The following is a 20,809-nucleotide window of genomic DNA, read 5'->3' on the forward strand; positions in this document are numbered from 1 at the left end:
GGGTTTGAGGCCTACCTGGTAGTCTGCGCTGGAGGTGGGACTGCTGGGGTGGGGGCCTTGCTGTGCTGCACAGATTGCTGGCTTGCCTAGGAGGTTGCTGGCGCCTCACTGGTGGACTGCCCAGGGCTAAGAACTTTGAGGCAGGTCCCCTGCTATAAGCCTGGAAGCCTTGGACCTTGCTTCCCTCTTACTCCAGTGAGACAGACCTTTCCTGAGGTTATGGTAAGCTGCTTCCCTGCTCCTAGATCAGTTCTCAGGTGGATTTCAAGTTGTTTGAAGGGGAATATGGGAGGGCTCCTGGGAGATCCTTCTTCACTCAGCCATCTTGGCACTGGAAGTTGAATTTTATTTAATTTTATTGAATTGATATTGATTAATATATTCATCTATAATTCTCTGGTGCTTTTTATTTTCCTGGTTTAGTTATTACGACTATATTTGAATCATAAAAGGAGTCTGGTACAGTGTTTTCTGTGTCAATTTTTGCAAATATTTTGTGTATGATCAAAATGGGAGCAGAAGGAAACAATATAGCTCAGCTCCACCCCACCATTAAATAACACAATTACTAAACTCACTGCTCCTTAAATATTATTATGTGGACGATCTCATTATGGGTGAAAGTGAAGGACTTCAGACCTCAACCATAATAAATAACGAAGGACTTTCAGTGAAAGACAATTTTCAAAACTTCCTGATGGAAATAAAGACAACTAAAAAGGAACTTTGAAAACACAACTATGGGAGCTAAGATAAAAATTAAAAGGTAAATACAAGTGAATAATCAGAAAATATTTCATAAGAATAAACTTCATATTCTAATATAGAGCAGAAATGTAGAAATAGTTCTTTCAGAATCCCAGTGCATAACATAGGTAATCACCTGACACTGAAGCAATAAAAACAGTTTTATGCTTTGAAAATGCTGAAAGAATAAAGAAGATTGGGAATATATATTATAGGAAAATGAGGACCTGTTAGCAAACATAACAGAGTTGTTCAAGTAGAATTGTTGCTACTGGGGAATAGGAATGGGGGAAGGAAGCATCACTTGAAATTCATTTTTACTTAAACTTGTCAAAATAGGACAGAACAAATACATAAAGAAAAAAAGGAAAGGGGAATAAGAGGGAGGGTAGATTCAGGCAGGGATTAGTCATAAGCAAAACAGACCTTATACAGAGGAGACAGTGAAAAGAAGGATAAAAGTGGAAAAAAAGAGTTATAACTAGAAAAAACAAGAGGGGGAGGGGGAACATATAGAAAAAAAATATAAGAGAATAGGAGGAAAGCCAATAAACAATTAGCTATCTTATCTGTGGATGTGAATGGAATAAACTCATCCATAAAATGAAAAAGGTTAATAAAATGGATCACAGCACAAAAGCTAACAATATATTGTTTACAAGAAACACACCTGAACCATAAAAGATCCAAGTACTATTAAAATAAGGGTTCTAGAGAACTGGAGGTCAGAGCCAGGATGGCGGAGCAGAAAGACAGACTTGCTGTAGCTCTTCCCCGACAGCCCATAAAATACCTGCAAAAACTGACTCTAAACAAATTCTAGAGCACCAGAAGCCACAAAATGACAGAGTGAAAGAGATTTCCAGCCTGACACCTTGGAAGGCCGACAGGAAGGGTCAATCACACTGGGCAAGGAGTGGAGCACAGCCTAGCCTGGGTCACATGGCAGGGACAGGACTGGAGCAGGCTTCAGAGTGCAGAATCATGGGCAGCAGCTGTGGTTCCCAGATTTCTCAATCCACAAACGCCAAAGACAACTTCAAAGGTCAGTAAGAAAGCTCTTTCACTTGGATGAGAAGGGAGCATGGTCAGACCTCAGCCCTGACTCCAGCAGCCACTATGTGAGCAGCCACTGCAGGAGCAGCATCCACTTTTGGAGCCCTCAGCATAAAGACCTTGGGGGAATTGAGCAGTCAGTCTGGGTCTCAGTCCTGAGTGGTGGTCCTGGGGTGAGGAGGAGCACTGGTGTGGTGGAGCTGGTGGAGGATCTGGAGAGGGAATCCTACTTGCAGATCCTGGGCAGAAAAGAGTGCTTATGGTTGCTCCCAGACCACAGCACAGGCCAGAAGAGTACACTCCTCTCCCTTGATTGTGCTGCCTTGGAGGAACTCTGAACTAACAGGTCCCTAGAGTATACCCTCCATTTGACAAAGGACTCAAAAGTCAAGTAATTGGCTGGGAAAATGCCCAAAAAAGGGGAAAAAAAAATAAGATTATAGAGGGTTACTTTCTTGGTGAAAAGGTATCCATCCTTTTGGATGAGGAAGAACAAAACATACCATCAAGAAGAAGATATCAAAGTCAAGGTTTCTACATCCAAAACCTCCAAAAAAATATGCAATGGTTTAACACCATGGAAGAGCTCAAAAAGGATTTTGAAAATCAAGTTAAGAGAGGTAGAGGAAAAATTGGGAAGAGAAATGAGAGCAATACAAGAAAATCATGAAAAGGAAGTTAACAGCTTGCTAAAGGAGACCTCAAAAATACTGAAGAAAATACCTTTAAAAACAGACTAACCTAAATGGCAAAAGAGGTCCAAAATGAATAGAAGAATGCTTACAAAGTAGAACTGGCCAAATGGAAAAAGAGGTTCAAAAACTCACTGAAGAAAATAATTCTTTAAAAATTAGAATGGAGCAGATGGAAGCTGATGACTTTATGAGAAACCAAAAAATGATAAAACAAAACCAAAAGAATGAAAAAATAGATGACAATGTGAAATATCTCACTGGAAAAACAACTGACCTGGAAAACAGATATAGGGGAGATAAATTTAAAAATTATTGGTCTACCTGAAAATCATGATAAAAAAAAAAAAGCCTAGACATCATCTTCCAAGAAATTATCAAGGGAAACTGCCCTGATATTCTAGACCCAGAAGGTGAAACAGAAATGGAAAGAATTCACTGATCACATCCTGAAAGAAATTTCAAAAGGAAAACTCCTAGGAATATCGTAGCTAAATTCCAGAGTTCCCAAGCCAAGGAGAAAATATTACAAGCAGCCAGAAAGAAACACTACTCACATTGTGAAAATACAATCAGGATAACACAGGATTTAGCAGCTTCTATGGTAAGGGATTGCAGGGCTTGAAATATAATATTCCAGAGGTCAAAGGAGCTAGGATTAAAACCAAGAATCACCTACCCAGCAAAACTGAGTATAATACTTCAAAGGAAAAATGGAATTTCAATGAAATCAAGAACTTCCAAGCATTTTTGTTGAAAAGACCAGAGCCGAATAGAAAATCTGACTTTCAAATACAAGAATCAAGAGAAATATCAAAAGGTAAAGAAAGGAAAGAGAAACCTTAAGGAACTCATTAAAGTTGAAGTGTTTACATTCCTACATGGAAAGATGCTATTTGTAACTCATGAGACCTTTTTCAGTATTAGGGTAGTTAGAGGAAATATATATACATATGTATATATATATATATGTATATATATATGTGTGTGTGTGTATATATATATATATATACACACACACACATACATATATATGTATGTATATATATACACATATGTAGGTGTACATGGGTATGTATATAAGTATATACATGTGTAGGTATGTATATGTACATGTGTGTATGTATATATGTTATGAGTGTATATGTATATACACACACACGCACAGAGGGCACAGGGTGAGCTGAATATGAAGGGAGAATACCTACGAAAATAAAATTTACTGTTGAATGGAATGTACTAGGAGTAAGAGAAAGGGAGAGGCAGAATGTAGCAAATCATCTCACATACAAGAGGGAAGAAAGAGCTTCTACAATGGAAGGAAAGAGTGGGGAGATGAAAGGAAATAATTGAGCCTTACTCTCATGGGATTTGGCTTAAGGAGGGAATAACATACACTCAATTGCATATGGAAATCTATTTTACCCTGCAGGAAGGCAGGGGGGAAGGGGATAGGACAGGAAAGATAGTAGAAGAGACAGCAAACTGAGGAAAGGGATAATCAGAAATAAACACTATGGTGGGAGAACAGGTCAAAGGAGAGAATGAAATAAATGAAGGGGAGGGCAGGACAGAGGGAAATGTGGTTAGTCTTTCACAACATAAATATTATGGAAGTGCTTTGCATTGTTACACATGTATGACCTATATTGAATTGCTTGCTTTCTCAATGAGCGTGACTGGGGAGGGAGAGAATATGGAACTCAAAGCTCTAAGAATGAATGTTAAAAACAATTTTAGCATGCAACTGAAAATTAAGCTATACAGGCAATGGAGTATAGAAATCTATTTTGCCCTAGAGGAAAATAGAGGGGAAGGGGGATGGAAGAAGGGTGGGTAATAGAAGGGAGGACAGACTGGAGGAAAGGGTGCATGGGGTACATGCTGTCTGTCCTGTGGTGGGAGGTGGGGAGAGATGGGGAGAAAATTTTGAATTCATATTCTTGTGGAAGTGAATGTTAAGAACTGAAAAAATAAATAAATTATACACTAAAAAAAGGGTTCTAGCAAAATCTATTACACCTCAACTAAACACACAAAAAAAAATCAAAAACAGCAACTATGATTTCAGAAAAGTCAACAGTAAAGCAATGTGAACACTGAATTCATTTTAATACTTCATATAAATGAAACTATAAAAATTTCTAAACATTTAAAGATAAAAACTAAATTGTTGACAAGGGAAAAATGGGCAATAGAAATGAAAATAAAAATGAGGGACTTTAATTTAAACACACCCTGTCCCCCAACCACCTGAAAAAAAAAACTAAAAAGAAGTTGGAATAGAGTTTTTGAAAAATTAGATAAAACAGATCTTGGGAGATTAATGAATGGAAACAGAAATATGCACATTTCTTAGCTATGCATAGGGAAGGGATCATCATTTATATAGTGTTTATGATTACCTCATTCAATCATCACAACAAACCTTTGAGACAGGTAAGTACTATTATTATCCCAATTTTAGAGTTAAGGAAACCAAGACAAACATTTATTAAGTGACTTTGCTCAGAATCACTCATCTACTATGTGCCTATGGCTGGATCTGAACTCAGGACTTCTTGATGCCTAGCCCAGTGCTCCATCCACAGCACCACCTATCCATCTTTAAAGATGCATCTTTATGCTGTTGTTCAGTCATTTTTCAGTCATGTCCAACTCTTTGTGACCTCATTTGGGGTTTTCCTGGCAAAGATACTGAAGTAGATTACCATTTCCTTCTCCAGCTCATTTCACAAATAAGGAAACTGGGGCAAACAGGATTAATTTGCCCAGGGGCACACAGCTGAAAAGTGTGTGAGGCTAAATTTGAACTCAGGAAGATCAGTGTAGGCCCAGCATTCCATCTCCTTTGCCACCAAGCTGCCCCAAAATGCATAGCTTCTTAAAATTTTTTTTTCTGATCATGTCCTACAACAAGGATTGGCAACCCATAATCTGAGGGGATCTCCTATCTATCTGGTTTGCATGACTGGAAAACTAAGAATATTTTCATATTTTAAGATACAATAAAACTTTATTTCAAAAATAAAAACCTTAGGGCAGCAAGGTTGCTATGGGAGATAGAGCACCAAACTTGGAGACAGGAGAACCTAAGTTCAAACCCAGACTCAGACACTTACTAGCTGTGTAACTCTGGGAAAGTTGCTTAATCCCAATTCCTTCCAAACCCCCCCCCCCCAAAAATCCTTAGGTGACCATATATATATCTAGAGACACTTTTCTTGACAAAAGAGAAGGGCAGAACAATGAAATGGGAATGCAACTAAAAATATTAGAAAACTAAACCAAAACAAATAAAACGTAAAACCCCAAGTAAACTCCAAAATGGGGTATGGACTAGATGGAATAAAAGAATTTAGAACAAAAAGTTTTTTATAAATATATTTTATTTTATAAATATTTTTTAAAATTTTTTATGAATAGATAAACATAAAATCCAAATTAGGAAAACAAGAAAGAATTATAATAACCTGATTTCTGAGGGGGAAAATATGAACAAGCCATAGATTCACTCAAAAATCAATTAATTCCAGTACTTCCTAACTTTTCTGCAAAACAACAAGGAATTTTACCAAACTCACTTTATAACATGGATATGGATTTGATTATAGAAACCAGGGTAAATTAAAAGAAAAATCCAAAAACTATTTATCAACATCCCCAATTAACATCATGCATAAAAACTTTAAATAAAATATTAACAAAGAAGCTAAATGGGCATGTTGCTAATGGTAGAAGCTAAATGGCATTTTGACATGTCAAAAAAATTACATACTATGAGTTGTTTGGATTTATACAAAGAATGTAGAGTTGGTTTAATATTAGGAAGACTACAAACTTAATTAACCATATAAGTAAGAATTTTTAAAAGTTCTTATGATTACATCAAAAGAGAAAAATTTTTTTTTGACAAAAACACTCATTTTTGTTAAATATACTAGAAAACACCAGATTAGATGAATCTTTCTTAAATGCTAAATAGCAGGAAAGCTGCTATTTTCAAGAAAGGCGCTAATTTCAAGAAATTATCAAGGAAAATTCTCATTGACATGAGAATGGAGTGCAGTCCAACACATGCCTTGCCTCAGCAAGCCAACAGCAGGCCTGGAGGGAGACCGAATCAGCACTGTAACTATTGGAGCTCTCAGCTCTCAGGTAAGAAGGGCAGACAACTGGTCAGAAAGAGATTACAGGGGACTCTTGGTTGGCACTGGGAGCAAGATTCTGTTATACTGTTCATATGCAGTTCCATGTCAACATCCCAGAGCAAGAAGAAACACCAGCAGGAGCAGACACCTGGTCAGTTCTGGTTCCGGGGCAAAAAAAGAGTGCTTATGGTCACTCAGACAAGAGACAGGCCAGGAGAGCAGTAACCACACGTCTTTTTAGATCATACCTAGGAAAAATTGAAACTTGTGGACTCTCAGAACTACCTCTGAAAACAGCAGCATGAGAAACCTGAAGTTTGAGACAGTGTCCCCTCCATGCCAGCAGTGCCCAAATTTAACATAAATTTAAAAGTAAAGAAATAGGCTGGAAAAGTGAGGAAACAGCAACAAAAAGAATCAAACCATAGAAAGGTACTTGTGGTGACAGGAAAGATCAAAATACAAACAAAGTCTCAAAGAAAAAATATATTGGACTCAGGTCCTGGAAGAGCTAAAAAGGATTTTTAAAATCAAAGAAAAGAAGTAGAGGAAAAATTGGGAAAAGTCATTAGAGTAAAGCAAGAATAGCATGAGAAAGATTCAACAAGATAAAGTACCAGCCCTGAAGTCAGAGGACCTAAGCTCAAGTGTGGCCCCAGACACTAACTATGTGATAACTGGGCAAGTTATTTACCTCTCACTGTATAAAAATAAAACACAAAGAGTCAACAACTTGGTGAAGGAGGCATAAAAAATACTGAAGAAAATAATAAAAAACAAAGTAGGCTAAAGGGTAAAAGAGGCGCACAAAAAATTCACTAAAGAGAACTCCCCCAAAAGCATAATTGTCTAAATCTTAAAAAGTACAAAAATTCACTGAAGAAAAAAACTCCTTAAAAAAGAAGAATTGGTCAAATGGAAAAGTAGGTATAAAAATTATTTTAAAAATCAAAATTGAGCAAGTGGGAGCTAATGACTCTATGAAACATCAAGAAACAAAACAATCAAAAGAATGAAAAAATAGAAGAAAATGTGAATTATCTCACTGGAAAAATAATTCACCTGGAATTACTGGACTATCTGAAAGCCATGATCAAAAAAAGATCCTTGATATCATATTTCAAGAAATTATCAAGGAAAATTGCCCATAGTCTAGAAACACTGGGTAAGATAGAAATTGAAAGACTCAACCTTCTGGAAAAGATCACAAAACGAAAACTCTCAGGAATATTATAGCCAATATCCACGGTTTTCAGGTCAAGGAGAAAATATTGCAAGCAGCTAGAAAGAACAGTTCAAATACTGTGGAGCCACAGTGAAGATAACACAAGATTTAGGAGCTTCCACATTAAAGGAGTGGTAGGTTTGGAATATGAAATTCTTGAGGGCAAAGAAGCTAGGGTTACAACCAAGAACCACTATCACACAAAACTGAGTATAATGCTTCAGGGGGAAAATAGATATTTAATGAAATAGAAAATTTTCAAGCATTCCTGATGAAAAGACTAGAGCTGAAGAGAAAATCTGACTTTCAAATACAAGACTCAAGAGAAATATAAAAGTAAACAGGAAGGAAAAAAACTCAATAAAGTTAAACTGTTTACATTCCTACATGGAAAGATGACATTTGTAACTCCTAAGAAATTTCTCATTGTTAGGGCCATTAGCAGTGTACACAGACAGAGGGTATGGGTGTGAGTTGACTTTGATGGAATAATATCAAAAAAAATTAAATTAAATTAAAGTGTGTGAAAAAGGGATGCACTGGAAGAAACAGGCAAAAGAGGGTAAATTACTTCACATAAAAGAGGCATGAAGACCTTTTACAGAGGAGGGGAAGATGAGTGTGGTGGCAGGAAATGCTTGAACCTTCTTGAAGGAAGTGGCTCAAAGGGAATAACATACACACTCAGTTCGGTATCAAAATTTATCGTACCTTATAGGAAAGTAGGAGGGGAAGAGGATAAGAGAAGGAGTATGGGTAGACTCATGGGGCGGACAGGATGGGAGGATAGATTGGATGAGGTAGTAGTAAGAAGCAAAACCCTTTTGAGGAGGGACAGGGTGAAAGGAAGGAAAAAGAAAGACAAACAGGGGCAAGAAGTAGGACAGAGGAAAATATACAATTAATAATCATAATTGAATGTGAAAGGAACGAACTCACCCATAAAACGGAAGTGGACAGCTGAGTAGATTACATAATTTAGACATAAGGTATAATACTATAAGCATATTAGAGGAGCATCTAATGGTTTATCCATCAGATATATGGATAAGAGAGGAATTGGTGACCAAACAAGAGATAGAGTGCATTATGGAATGTAAAATAGATAATTTTGATTACAGTAAATTTAAAAGGTTTTGGATAAACAAAAACAATATAGCAAATATTAGGAGGAGAGCAGAAAACTGGGATAAAAATTTTTTTACAGGAAGCTTCTCTGATAAAGGTCTCATTTCTCAAATATATTCATAAATGAGTTAAACCTCTAAGAATACAAATCAATACCCAATTGATAAATGGTCAAAAGACATGAACAGGAAGTTTTCAGATAACGAAATCAAAGCTATCTATAGTCATAAGAAAAAATGTTCTAAATTACTCCTGATTAGAGAAATACAAATTAAAACACCTCTGAGGTACCACCTCACACATATCAGACTGGCTAATAAGGCAAAAAAGGAGCATAACTAATGCACTGCTGGTGGAGTTATGAACTGATCCAACCATTCTGGAGAGCAATTTGGAAAACGTTAAAAACCTACGCATACTGTGACCCAGCAATATCGCTACTAAGTCTGTACTCCAGATATTTTTTAAAAATGAAAAAGAAAAAAAGGAAAAAGACTTATATGCACAAAAATATTCACAGCAGCTTTTTATATGGTTGCCAAATACTGGAAATTGAGGGGATGCCCATCAATTGGGGAACAGCTGAACAATGCTATATGACTGTGATGGAATACCACTGTGCCATGAGAAATGACAAGAAAGATACTTCCAGAAAAACCTGGAAAAACTTATAGGAACTGAAGCAATGGATGGAAAGTGAAGTGAATAGACTCAGGGGAACTCTGTATACCATAATAGCAACATTATATGATGATCAACTGTGAATGACTTAGCTATTCTTTGCAGTACAATGATATAAGATAACTCCAAAAGACATGATGAAAAATACTATTTTACAGAGAAAGAACTGATGGAGTTTGGATGCAGGTCAAAGCATACTTTTATTAACTTCATTTTTCTTGAGTGTTTTGCATGACTGCACATGTATAACCCATATCAAACTGTTTGCCTTCTCAATAAGGAGGAAAATATAGAGGGAGGGAGAAAATTTGTAGCTCAAAATTTTTTAAAATAAATGTAAAAAATTGTTTTCACATATAATTGGAAAAAATATTTTTTTCTAAAAAATGAGATGTAATATATAATAAATGTTACCCTTATTTGTAAGTAAGCCACACAAGAATCTTTTCCAGTAAATTCAGGAGTGAAACAAGAATGTCCCTTATTATCACTTCTATTTTACACAGTATTGGCTATTTCCAAAAGAAATTCAGAGAACAGCCGTAAGAAAAGAAACAAAATTATCACTTTTTTTTCTGATGACATCATACTTAAAGAACCCAAAAGAGTCAACGAAAATTTAATTGAAATGGTAATTTCAGCAGATTTGCAGAATAGCAAATAAATCTGCACAAGTTATCAGTTTTTCCATAATGCCAATAAAACAACAGGAAAAAAGAAGAGAAAGCACAATTTCATTTAAAATAATTCATAATGTATAAAATACTTGTGAGTCTACCTTCCAAAGTAGATACAGGCACTATATAACTAAATACTGTTTGCAGAAATAAAAGCCTAATTAAATCATTAGAAAAATATTAATTGTTCCCAGGTAGGACAAGCCAATATAATGAAAACGGCACAACTAATTGATTTACTCAATGCCACATCAATCAAACCATCACACAATTACTTTAAAGAACCTAAAAAAAATAACAGCAAAATTCATATGGTGGAAAAAAGGGACAAGAATCCCCGGAGAAATAAAAATGAGAAAGGGGACCTGGCAATGCAAAACTACATTGCAAAATAGTAACTACTGAAACATTTTGGTACTGGATAAAAATAAGTCAGTTAGTCAATCAATGAACATATATTAAACACTAACAGATTGATCAGAGGAGTACAGTGAGTACACAACATATGGAAGTGAATGTATCTAATATCTGATAAACAAAGATTCTAGCTTGGGATAAAGACTCACTATTTGAGAAAAACTGCTAAGGAAATTGGACAGCAGTATGAAAGAAATTAGATTTCTACTAATAATTCCCAACTTATACAAAATTAACTTCCAGCTGGGGACATGATCTACATATGAAATGTCACGTTATAAACAAATTAGAGAAACATGGAAAAAAATTACCTATCAGATTTCTGAATGGCAAAAAGTTTCCTAATGAAACAAGAAATAGAGAAGACAAAATGGGAGACAATAAAATGGCTTATTTTGATAACAAAAATTTAAAAGGTTTTGCACCAACACAATAAAGCTATGAATGAACAGGAAACAATTAGCTGGGGAAAAATTCTTACAGCAAGTCTTTCTGATAAATATCTCGCTTCCAAGATATATAAGAAATTCATTCAGCTTTATAAGGATAATTGCCATTCTCCAACTGATAAATGGCTTAAGGATATGAAGTTGCAGTTTTCAAGGGAAGATACCCAGGCTACTTAGAGTTATATGAAAAAAATGTTCCAAATCATTACTAATCAGTAATATTAAAAAAAGAACCTAATAAAAAGTGGTAATGGTATTACACATGTTAAATGGCTAAGAAACACATAAATACAGTTAATCCTCAACTTTCACAGGAGTAACATTCTAAGGAACATAACAAAAGTCAAAAATGTGAATGCTGATACACTGAATTTATGAGAAATAGGGGATTGGGTTCCCATGACCACTAAAAACTGCAATCTTTCACGAAAGATTGCTGAAAATACACTTTTTTGCATATAATTCTTTATAACAAAACATTTATTCTGACAATATGTACTTTTTCTAACACAGTAACTATGCAATAACTCATAAAGTACAGAGGAGAGGCAAGGTTGGATTGGACTAGCAATGTCAAAGAACCCAAGGTAAAAAAAGAGATGAGGTAACATCTGCCATCTCCATTATCCTTTTCAGCTCTGGTTGAAATGCTCCCTGATGAAACTGATACAGTTCCCCACATGACCATTTTGTCATGATCGGAGTACTGCACCTGTCCTCCAGCATAAGACAGAGCTCTAGGAGCTGCCATTGTCCCAAAACCTATGTCTGGGTAAGAGTGCTGCCATAGTTCCCCATGCTGGATACTACTGGGATCTTATGCTAGAAGAAGAGATGTCACTGCTGGGCCTTGTGTGCTGCTCTCTTTTCCTACGCAATTACACCCTTGTATGGTCTCCTAAGTGCAATAGGCCATATCAATGTTCCTAGCTGGTCTACCACATTGATAAAGTCAAGAAGAGATATACAATATGGCTCAGGAAACTCCTATGCATGAGTTCTGGTCAACTAGTCTAGGGCTTGAGCTTCCCATCTTATCAGTGACCAGCTTTTCTGATGTTGGAAATTCCTCTTCTAGTCATCCCCAACTGAGGGACCTAGGGGTCTTGCCATCTTCAGAAAGCTAGCCATGTACAGCTTAGGACTGCTCACCTAAAATCAAGGAAAGAGATACAAAGCAAAAGTAGCAGGCAGAGAATCCTCTAAGCTAGTCTATGCTCTAGCTCCAAAGTGCAAGTTAACATCTTTTCCAGGGATAAGGAAGGCAACTAAAGTCTGTGCAGTTGATAGGGTACAAACGTTTGGTGGCTACAATTCATGGCCTGGGTTTGATTCCCAGGTTGAGGTCAGGGAACCATAATGTTGAGGTTTGGGGTGCTTAGGACCCCAAAACACCTCAATTCAAGCCATCTTTTAACCAAAGAAAAACAAAGTTTATTTAAGATCCATCGTATTGGGTTGATTCTTAAGAAGCCTCACCATTTTATAATGCTTGTATTGACAAGTGGGCCAGATAGAATCTGAGTTAGATTGAATGTGAGTACCTTCATGGAGGCCAGATGGAACTTATATACAGAAAGACTGTGGGAAGAATCTGGGAGATAGTCTAGTAGTCTGGGGTGATGGGAGGAGGGATTTAGGGAGGGTTTTAAGGAGTCAGAGGAGGATACTGATGGGACTGAGGTGCCTAGAGGTCAGAACCAAGAGAGTGGGATTTTGATGTGATCAAGGGTGGGAAATAGCTGGAGGCAACTGGGAGATAACAAAGAAGGGAAGGCTAGGCTAGTTTAAGGGGAACAGATTTGGGGATAGATATTTTGATAGAATCAAGGATGGAAGAAAGGAGCCAGAGGCAACTGGACAAAGCAATAATGAAAGGCCTATGGCCTCAGGAACCCAGATCAGGTGGAAAGATTTAAGGAGAGTTGGGGGGGGGGGGAGGTTCCCAGAGTCTGAACTCCATCACAGAAACCCACTCCCAAGGCATTTCTCTTTCTAGAAATTCCAAAAAGCAAGTTTCAGTTCATGAGTAAGAGTTAATGCTCTCTCCTTTTGAACTTTTTATATTTTTTGATGCAGAACCCCTCTCTCTTTCTAAGTAAATCAATGAGGGTGTATTTAGCATATGTGCCTATGTGTCTGGAAAGATCTCTGGGCTAAAAAACTGTCCTTTCAAAGGCTTCCCCCAGTTCCTTGTACCAAACAGTTCCAATAAAATACATCTGGTAATGCTCAATAGCTTCCAAATGTCATATAAAAAGTTCCAAGCAAGCATTACCTGCCCAGCAAAACCTGAGAATAATCCTTCAGGAGAAAAAAATAAACATTCAATGAAATAGAAGATCTTCAGTTATTCTTGATGTAAAGACCACAGCTGAATAGAAACTTTAACTTTCAAATATAAATCTCAAAAGAAGAATGAAAAGGTTAAGAGAAAAGGTAAATCATATGGGACTTAATAAGGTTAAACTATTTACATTCCTACATGGAAAGATGATACTAGTAACTGATAAGAACTATCTCATTGTTAGGGCAGTTAGAAGGAGTATATATAGATAGTGGACACAGGTGTGAATTGAATATGAAGGGATGATATCTAAAAAAATAAAATTAAGGGGTGACAAGGAAATGTATGGGGAGAAAGCGAAAGGAGAAGCAGAATGGGATAAATTATCTCACATAAAAGAGTCAAGAAAAAGTTTTACAGTAGAAGGAAAAATGAAGGATGTTAGGAGGTGTGAATGAACCTTGTTCTAATCAGAACTGGCTCAAAGAGGAAATAACATACACTCATTTGGGTATAGAAATCTATTTTACCCCAGAGGAAAGTAGGAAGGGAAGGAGATAAGAGAAGGGGAATGGGGCAGTGATAAAAGGCAGGGAAGACTGCAGGATGGACAGGGTCAAAGGAGAGAATAAAATAGACAGGGGGTGATGGGAAAACAGAATGGAGGAAAATATAGTTAGCAAAAAAAATTTTGGAGCAAGTTTTTCTCATAAAGGCCTCATTTCCCAAACATATGAAGCAGAGTCAAAATTATAAAAATAAGAGCTATTCTTTAATTGAGAAAATGATCAAATGACATGAAGTTTTCAGATGAAGTAATCAAATTATAGTCATATGAAAAAGTTCTCATTATTGATTGGAGAAATGTAAATTAAAATAATTCTGAGGTACTATCTCATACCTATTAGATTGGCTAATAGGTCAGAAAAGAAAAATGACAAATGTTAACAGGGATGTGAGAAAAGGAGACATTAATGCATTGTTGGTGGAGTTGTGAACTGATTCAATCACTTTGGATAGCAACTGACCAAACGACCAAAGGCCTATAAAACCATACGTACACCCTTTGGCCCCAGTAATACCAATATTAGGTCTGCAACTCAAGAGATAAAAAAGGAAAAGGACCTCTGTGTACAAAAATACTTATAGCATTTCTTTTCTGCTGGCAAAAAATTAGAATTTGAGGGGATGCCCATCAATTGAGGAATGGCTGAACAAATTGAGGTATGTGATTATGATGGAATACTATTGTGCTGTAAGAAATAATGAGCAGGATGCTCTCAGAAAACCTGTAAAGACTTAAACGAGCTGATGCAAAGTAAAACATATTACATACAAAGTAACAGCAATATTGTAAGATCTTAGCTGTTCTTAGCAACATAATGATCTAAGTCAACTCTGAAGGATTTAAGATGAAAAATGCTATCCATCCCCAGAGAAACAACTGATTGTGCCTGAATACAGATTGAAGCAGACTTTTCTAACTTTATTTTTCTTGAGGGTTTTTTTTTGGTTTACGTTTTCTTTCACAACATGACTATTATGGAAAGATTTTCCATGACTATACATGTATAACTTATTTTGAACTGTTTGCTTTCTCAATGGTGGTGAAGGGGTGGGGAAGGAGAAAGGGTGAGATTTGGAACTCAAAATTTAAAAAACAAATGTTAAAAATTGTTTTTACATATAATGGGGAAAACAAAATACTAAATAAATTCCAAAAAAAGTAGTGAAATTTGTTATAAATTTATGTAAAACAAAAATATTAAAATATTTTTAGTATTTAATAATTTTTGCCCCCAGGCAAAACTTTTCATCTGATTAGACTAACTTCAAATAGTGAAGTGCTTACATAATTATGTAACTAGATTCATCACTTACCCCAAAGAATATTTAATAATCATTGCTAATGTCTGAAACAAATCTAGTTTTAGGAAAAAGCTTTTGATTTTAACTGTGAAACAGAAAGCAAGTCAAATCACTGGCATAACCAGTCCCCAAACTATCCAGAATTTAGATTAAAATCAGTGATTCCAATTCAATGGAAGGAAAAATAGTTATAAAGCAACATGTTTTTCTTTTCCTTTCACTATTCTAAAAAAGATTACAGTTGGAAACTTCTTTGTAGTCAAATGACTACTAACTTATGGCTGTGAATAAAAGGAGAGAAAACCAACTTTTCATGCTACAAGGACATAATTTACTGACTACTTATTACTAAAAAAAGGTTTCAGTGTCAAGTTACAGAATAAGCAGCAAACTTATAAGTGTTACATCTTCAACAATGCAACACTTCCTTTCTGGAGGAAGTTACTTAATAGGAATGAGATTTCCCATAAATTTAATTCATAAAAGAGATATATAATTGTATACTATGCTGCAATAGCACATTTAAATTATATTCCAGGGACTCTCAACAAATTATGGAGCAGCAGAAGTGGAGAAAAACAGAGCGGAGGAGATTTCCAGCCCAGGGTGACCTGAAAGGCCCATGGAAACGTCTGTTGCACGAGAAGTGGAGCAGATACCAGCCCAGGCTTGGCCATGGGTGGGGCTCGAGAACAGCCCTTGGGGGCGGAATCTCCAGTCGCAGTAGCAGCGTGTTCGAAGATCCCTCAACCCAGAGGCACCAAAGGTCAGTGACGGGGTTTTTTCAATTGGCCAGGAAGGGAGAAGGGCCTTCCCATAGTTCTGGCCTCAGGCAGTGGCCAGTGCAGAGGCCACATTGGCAGGCCCAGCAGCTGCATCCATTGTTGGAGTATAAAAACCCTGGGGGCACTGAGGAGCTGATTCTTGCCTTGGCCCTGTGTGGAGGCCCTGGGGAAGTTGGTCTTTGTCTCACACTGAATGGCGGCCCTGCCCATCCAGATTATCTGAAAATCAGCCCCCAGTGCTGACTTGGCAGAACTGGAGGCCAGGTGGCTGTGGAGAGGTAACGGCTAAGATTCTGGGCACAAAAATCCCTCCCTGAGCCCAGACCAGTACACCCTTGATTGTGCCACCTTGGAGGAACTGAGATCTTACTAATTCCTAAAATATACCCTACTCTTGACAAAGGACCCAAAAGTCAAGTAACTGGTTGGGAAAATGCCCAAAAAAGGGAAAAAAAAATAAGACCATAGGAGGTTACTTTCTTGGTGAACACATATCTTCTCCCATCCTTTCAGATGAGGAAGAACAATGCTTACCATCAGGGAAAGTCATAAACATCAAGGCTTCTGTATTCCAAATATCTAAAATAAATATTAGGCCATGGGAGAACTCAAAAAGGATTTTGAAAATCAAGTAAGAGAGGTAGAGGAAAAACTGGGAAGAGAAATGAGAGAGAAGCAAGAAAAGCGGGTCAACACCTTGCTAAAAGAGACCCAAAAAAATGCTGAAGAAAGCACCTTTAAAAATAGGCTAACTCAACTGGCAAAAAAGGTCCAAAAAGCCAATGAGGAGAAGAATGTTTTAAAAAGCAGAATTAGGGGGGCGGAGCCAAGATGGCGGAGTAGAAAGACGCACATACATAGCTCCGAACCCACAACCCATAGAACATCTGTAAAAAGGAACTCACGGCGAATTCTGGAGCAGTAGAGGCCACAGAACAGTGGAGCAAAGGAGATTTCTGTTCCAGAGGGACCTGCAAACTTCTCGCAAAAGGTCCTTTGCGCCGCGGACTGGGAGCCGAGTACAGCCCTGCCGTGCCTGCGGCACCAGAGGAGCAGATCCGAGCGGGCTTCAGGGACAGAATCTCCAGCGGCCGCGCGGGACCCTCCACCCACAGGTGATGGGGGTCAGTGAGAGGGTTTCTTTGGCGGGTAGAGAAGGGAGTGGGGTGCCCCCATAACTCAGGCCCCCTCGGGAGGCAGCAGCTGAGGCAGCGGCAGACCAGGGCTCCCCAAGCAGGCAGGAGTTTGGATCCATTGCTGAAGGTCTCTGCATAAACCCCCTGAGGGAATTGAGCCCAGTGAGGCGGCCCTGCCCCCACCTGAGCACCTGAACTTAATCTCACACTGAATAGCAGCCCCACCTCTGCCAAAAGCCCTGAGGCTGGGAAGCAGCATTTGAATCTCAGACCCCAAGCAGTGGCTGGGAGGATCAGGAGGCCAGGTGGGTGTGAAGAGAATATTCAGAGGTGAAGTCACTGGCTGGGAAAATGCCCAGAAAAGGGAAAAGAAATAAGACTATAGAAGGTTACTTTCTTGGTGAACAGGCATTTCCTCCCTTCCTTTCTGATGAGGAAGAACAATGCTTACCATCAGGCAAAGACATAGAAGTCAAGGCTTCTGTATCCCAGCCCACTCAATGGGCTCAGGCCATGGAAGAGCTCAAAAAGAATTTTGAAAATCAAGTTAGAGAGGTGGAGGAAAAGCTGGGAAGAGAAATGAGAGACATGCAATCAAAGCATGAACAGCAGGTCAGCACCCTGCTAAAGGAGACCCAAAAAAATGCTGAAGAAAATAACACCTTGAAAAATAGGCTAACTCAACTGGCAAAAGAGGTTAAAAAAGCCAGTGAGGAGAAGAATGCTTTCAAAAGCAGAATCAGGCAAATGGAAAAGGAGATTCAAAAGCTCACTGAGGAAAATAGTTCTTTTTTAAAAAGCAGAATTAGCCAAATGGAAAAGGAAGTTCAAAAGCTCACTGAAGAAAATAGTTCTTTCAAAATTAGAATGGAACAGATGAAGGCCAATGACTTTATGAGAAACCAAGAAATCACAAAACAAAACCAAAAGAATGAAAATGGAAGATAACGTGAAATATCTCATTGGAAAAACAACTGACCTGGAAAATAGATCCAGGAGAGACAATTTAAAAATTATGGGACTACCTGAAAGCCATGATCAAAAAAAGAGCCTACACATCATCTTTCATGAAATTATCAAGGAAAACTGCCCTGAGATTCTAGAACCAGAGGGCAAAATAAGTATTCAAGGAATCCACCAATTCCCTCCTGAAAGAGATTCAAAAAGAGAAAACTCCTAGGAACGTTGTGGCCAAATTCCAGAGTTCCCTGGTCAAGGAGAAAATATTGCAAGCAGCTAGAAAGAAACAATTCAAGTATTGTGGAAATACAATCAGGATAACACAAGATCTAGCAGCTTCTATCAAAGGGCATGGAATAGGATATTCCAGAAGTCAAAGGAACTAGGACTAAAACCAAGAATCACCTACCCAGCAAAACTGAGTATAATGCTTCAGGGGAAAAATTGGTCTTTCAAGGAAATAGAGGACTTTCAAGCATTCTTGATGAAAAGACCAGAGCTGAAAACAAAATTTGACTTTCAAACACAAGAATGTAGAGAAGCATGAAAAGGTAATAGCAAAGAGAAGTCATAAGGGACTTACTTAAGTTGAACTATTTATATTCCTACAGGGAAAGATAATATTTGTAACTCCTGAAACTTTTTTCAGTATCTGGGTACTGGGTGGGATTACACACACACACACACACACACACACACACACACACACACACACAGAACACAGGGTGAATTGAATAGGATGGGATCATATCTTAAAATAATGAAATTAAGTGGTAAGACAGAAATATATTAGGAGGAGAAAGGGAGAAATGGAACGGGGTAAATTATCTCTCATAAAAGAGGCAAGTAAAACACTTTTCAGTAGAGGGAAAAAGGGGGGAGGTGAGAGAAAAAACATGAAGCTTACTCTCATCACATTCGACTAAAGGAAGGAATAAAATGCACACTCATTTTGGTGTGAAAACCTATCTTACAATACAGGAAAGTGGGGGAGAAGGGGATAAGCAGGGTTGGGAGGATGATAGAAGGGAGGGCAGTGGGAGGAGGGAGCCATTAGAAGTCAACACTCTTGGGGAGGGACAGGATCAAGAGAGAGAACAGAAGAAATAGGGGGCAGGATAGGATGGAGGGAAATATAGTTAGCCTTACACAACACGACTATTATGGAAGTCATTTGCAAAACTACACAGATATGGCCTATATTGAATTACTTGCCTTCCCAAAGGGAATGGGTGGGGAGGGAGTGAGGAAGAGAAGTTGGAACTCAAAGTTTTAGGAACAACGGTTGAGTATTGTTCTTGCAACTAGGAAATAAGAAATACAGGTAATGGGGTACAGAAAGTTATCTGGCCCTACAGGACAAAAGAGAAGATGGGGATAAGGGAAAGGAGGGATGTTAGAATGGAGGACAGATTTTGGGGTGGGAGAAGGGGAGAAATGGGGAGAAAATTTGGAACGCAAAATTTTGTGGAAATGAATGTTGAAAACTTTAAATAAATTTAAATACAAAAAAAAAATTTAACATTCAAATATAAAAAATAATAATAATAATAAAGTATATTCCAGAGACAAATCAAGATTAATTAAATTCCAAGAGCTGCCTGATTATTCAAAATGCCATGTATATTACATCTTGTTCATTATATCCTGCTTTACATTAAATGGTGATTTAAGACATTCAATAAAGACAGAAAAATATTTTTAATCTCTTACCTTGGCTGTGAGGTCAGATCGCTCCTGTAATTTGTATGTTTTGGAGAAAAGGAGTCTGATTATCCACAGAATTAGAATCCCTTCCAAAATAAGATGGTAGGCAGGTGCCTGTAAGTCCAAACAACAAAACTGTAACTACACTGATTTCTAAAATAAAATGAAGTTTATTATTCTAAGATGCATGCATAATTTTCATCAATTTCTATGTTTCCTTAATTTTATTCATGAAAGTAAAATCTGCAAAATAAGGAACTTGAACAGGATCACCTCTAAGGTTCTTTCCAGGTCTAGATCTATGATACTAGAAACTCTATAAACATTTCAGTATGGGATCTCAGGACTTCTCAATTTCAAGACCCACACAGGGAGGGATTAGAGATTATTTTAGAGACAATTCACTGACTCTGGATCCAGTTTCTGGGTTATTTTCATTAGGAATTTCTGTTTAGTTCCTACATTTCTCAATTCTGTTCCCCTGAACCAGTGGTAATACTCCACCACCCTAGTCCCCAATTCTTTTTCTTTTTAATTGATTTTTTATTTAACTTTTAACATTCATTTTCACAAAGTTTTGGGTTCCAAATTTTCTCCCCTTTTGTCCCCTCCCCCACCCCAAAACACCGAGCATTCTAATTGCCCCTATCACCAATCTGCCATCTCTTCTAACATCCCTCTCTGCCCTTGTCTCCATCTTCTCTTTTGTCCTGTAGGGCCAAATAACTTTCTATACCCCTTTACCTGTATTTCTTGTTTCCTAGTAGCAAGAACAGTACTCGACAGTTGCTCTTAAAACTTTGAGTTCCACCTTCTCTTCCTCCCTCCCTCCCCACCCCTTC

At 37.6% G+C, this 20,809-nt stretch overlaps 1 protein-coding gene across 2 annotated transcripts in view; it reads right to left on the reverse strand.

The window, feature by feature from the left end:
- SPTLC1 (serine palmitoyltransferase long chain base subunit 1) overlaps positions 1-20,809 on the reverse strand; it is a 96,988-nt gene that overhangs the window by 70,064 nt on the left and 6,115 nt on the right. For both annotated transcript variants that reach the window (XM_072611917.1, XM_072611926.1), the window contains exon 2: positions 19,974-20,081. In XM_072611917.1, coding sequence (XP_072468018.1) covers positions 19,974-20,081 — 108 coding nt within the window. The remainder of the gene's footprint in view (positions 1-19,973; positions 20,082-20,809) is intronic.

The sequence above is a fragment of the Notamacropus eugenii genome, chromosome 1, assembly GCF_028372415.1.
Source record: "Notamacropus eugenii isolate mMacEug1 chromosome 1, mMacEug1.pri_v2, whole genome shotgun sequence".
NCBI classification, from domain to species: domain Eukaryota; kingdom Metazoa; phylum Chordata; class Mammalia; order Diprotodontia; family Macropodidae; genus Notamacropus; species Notamacropus eugenii.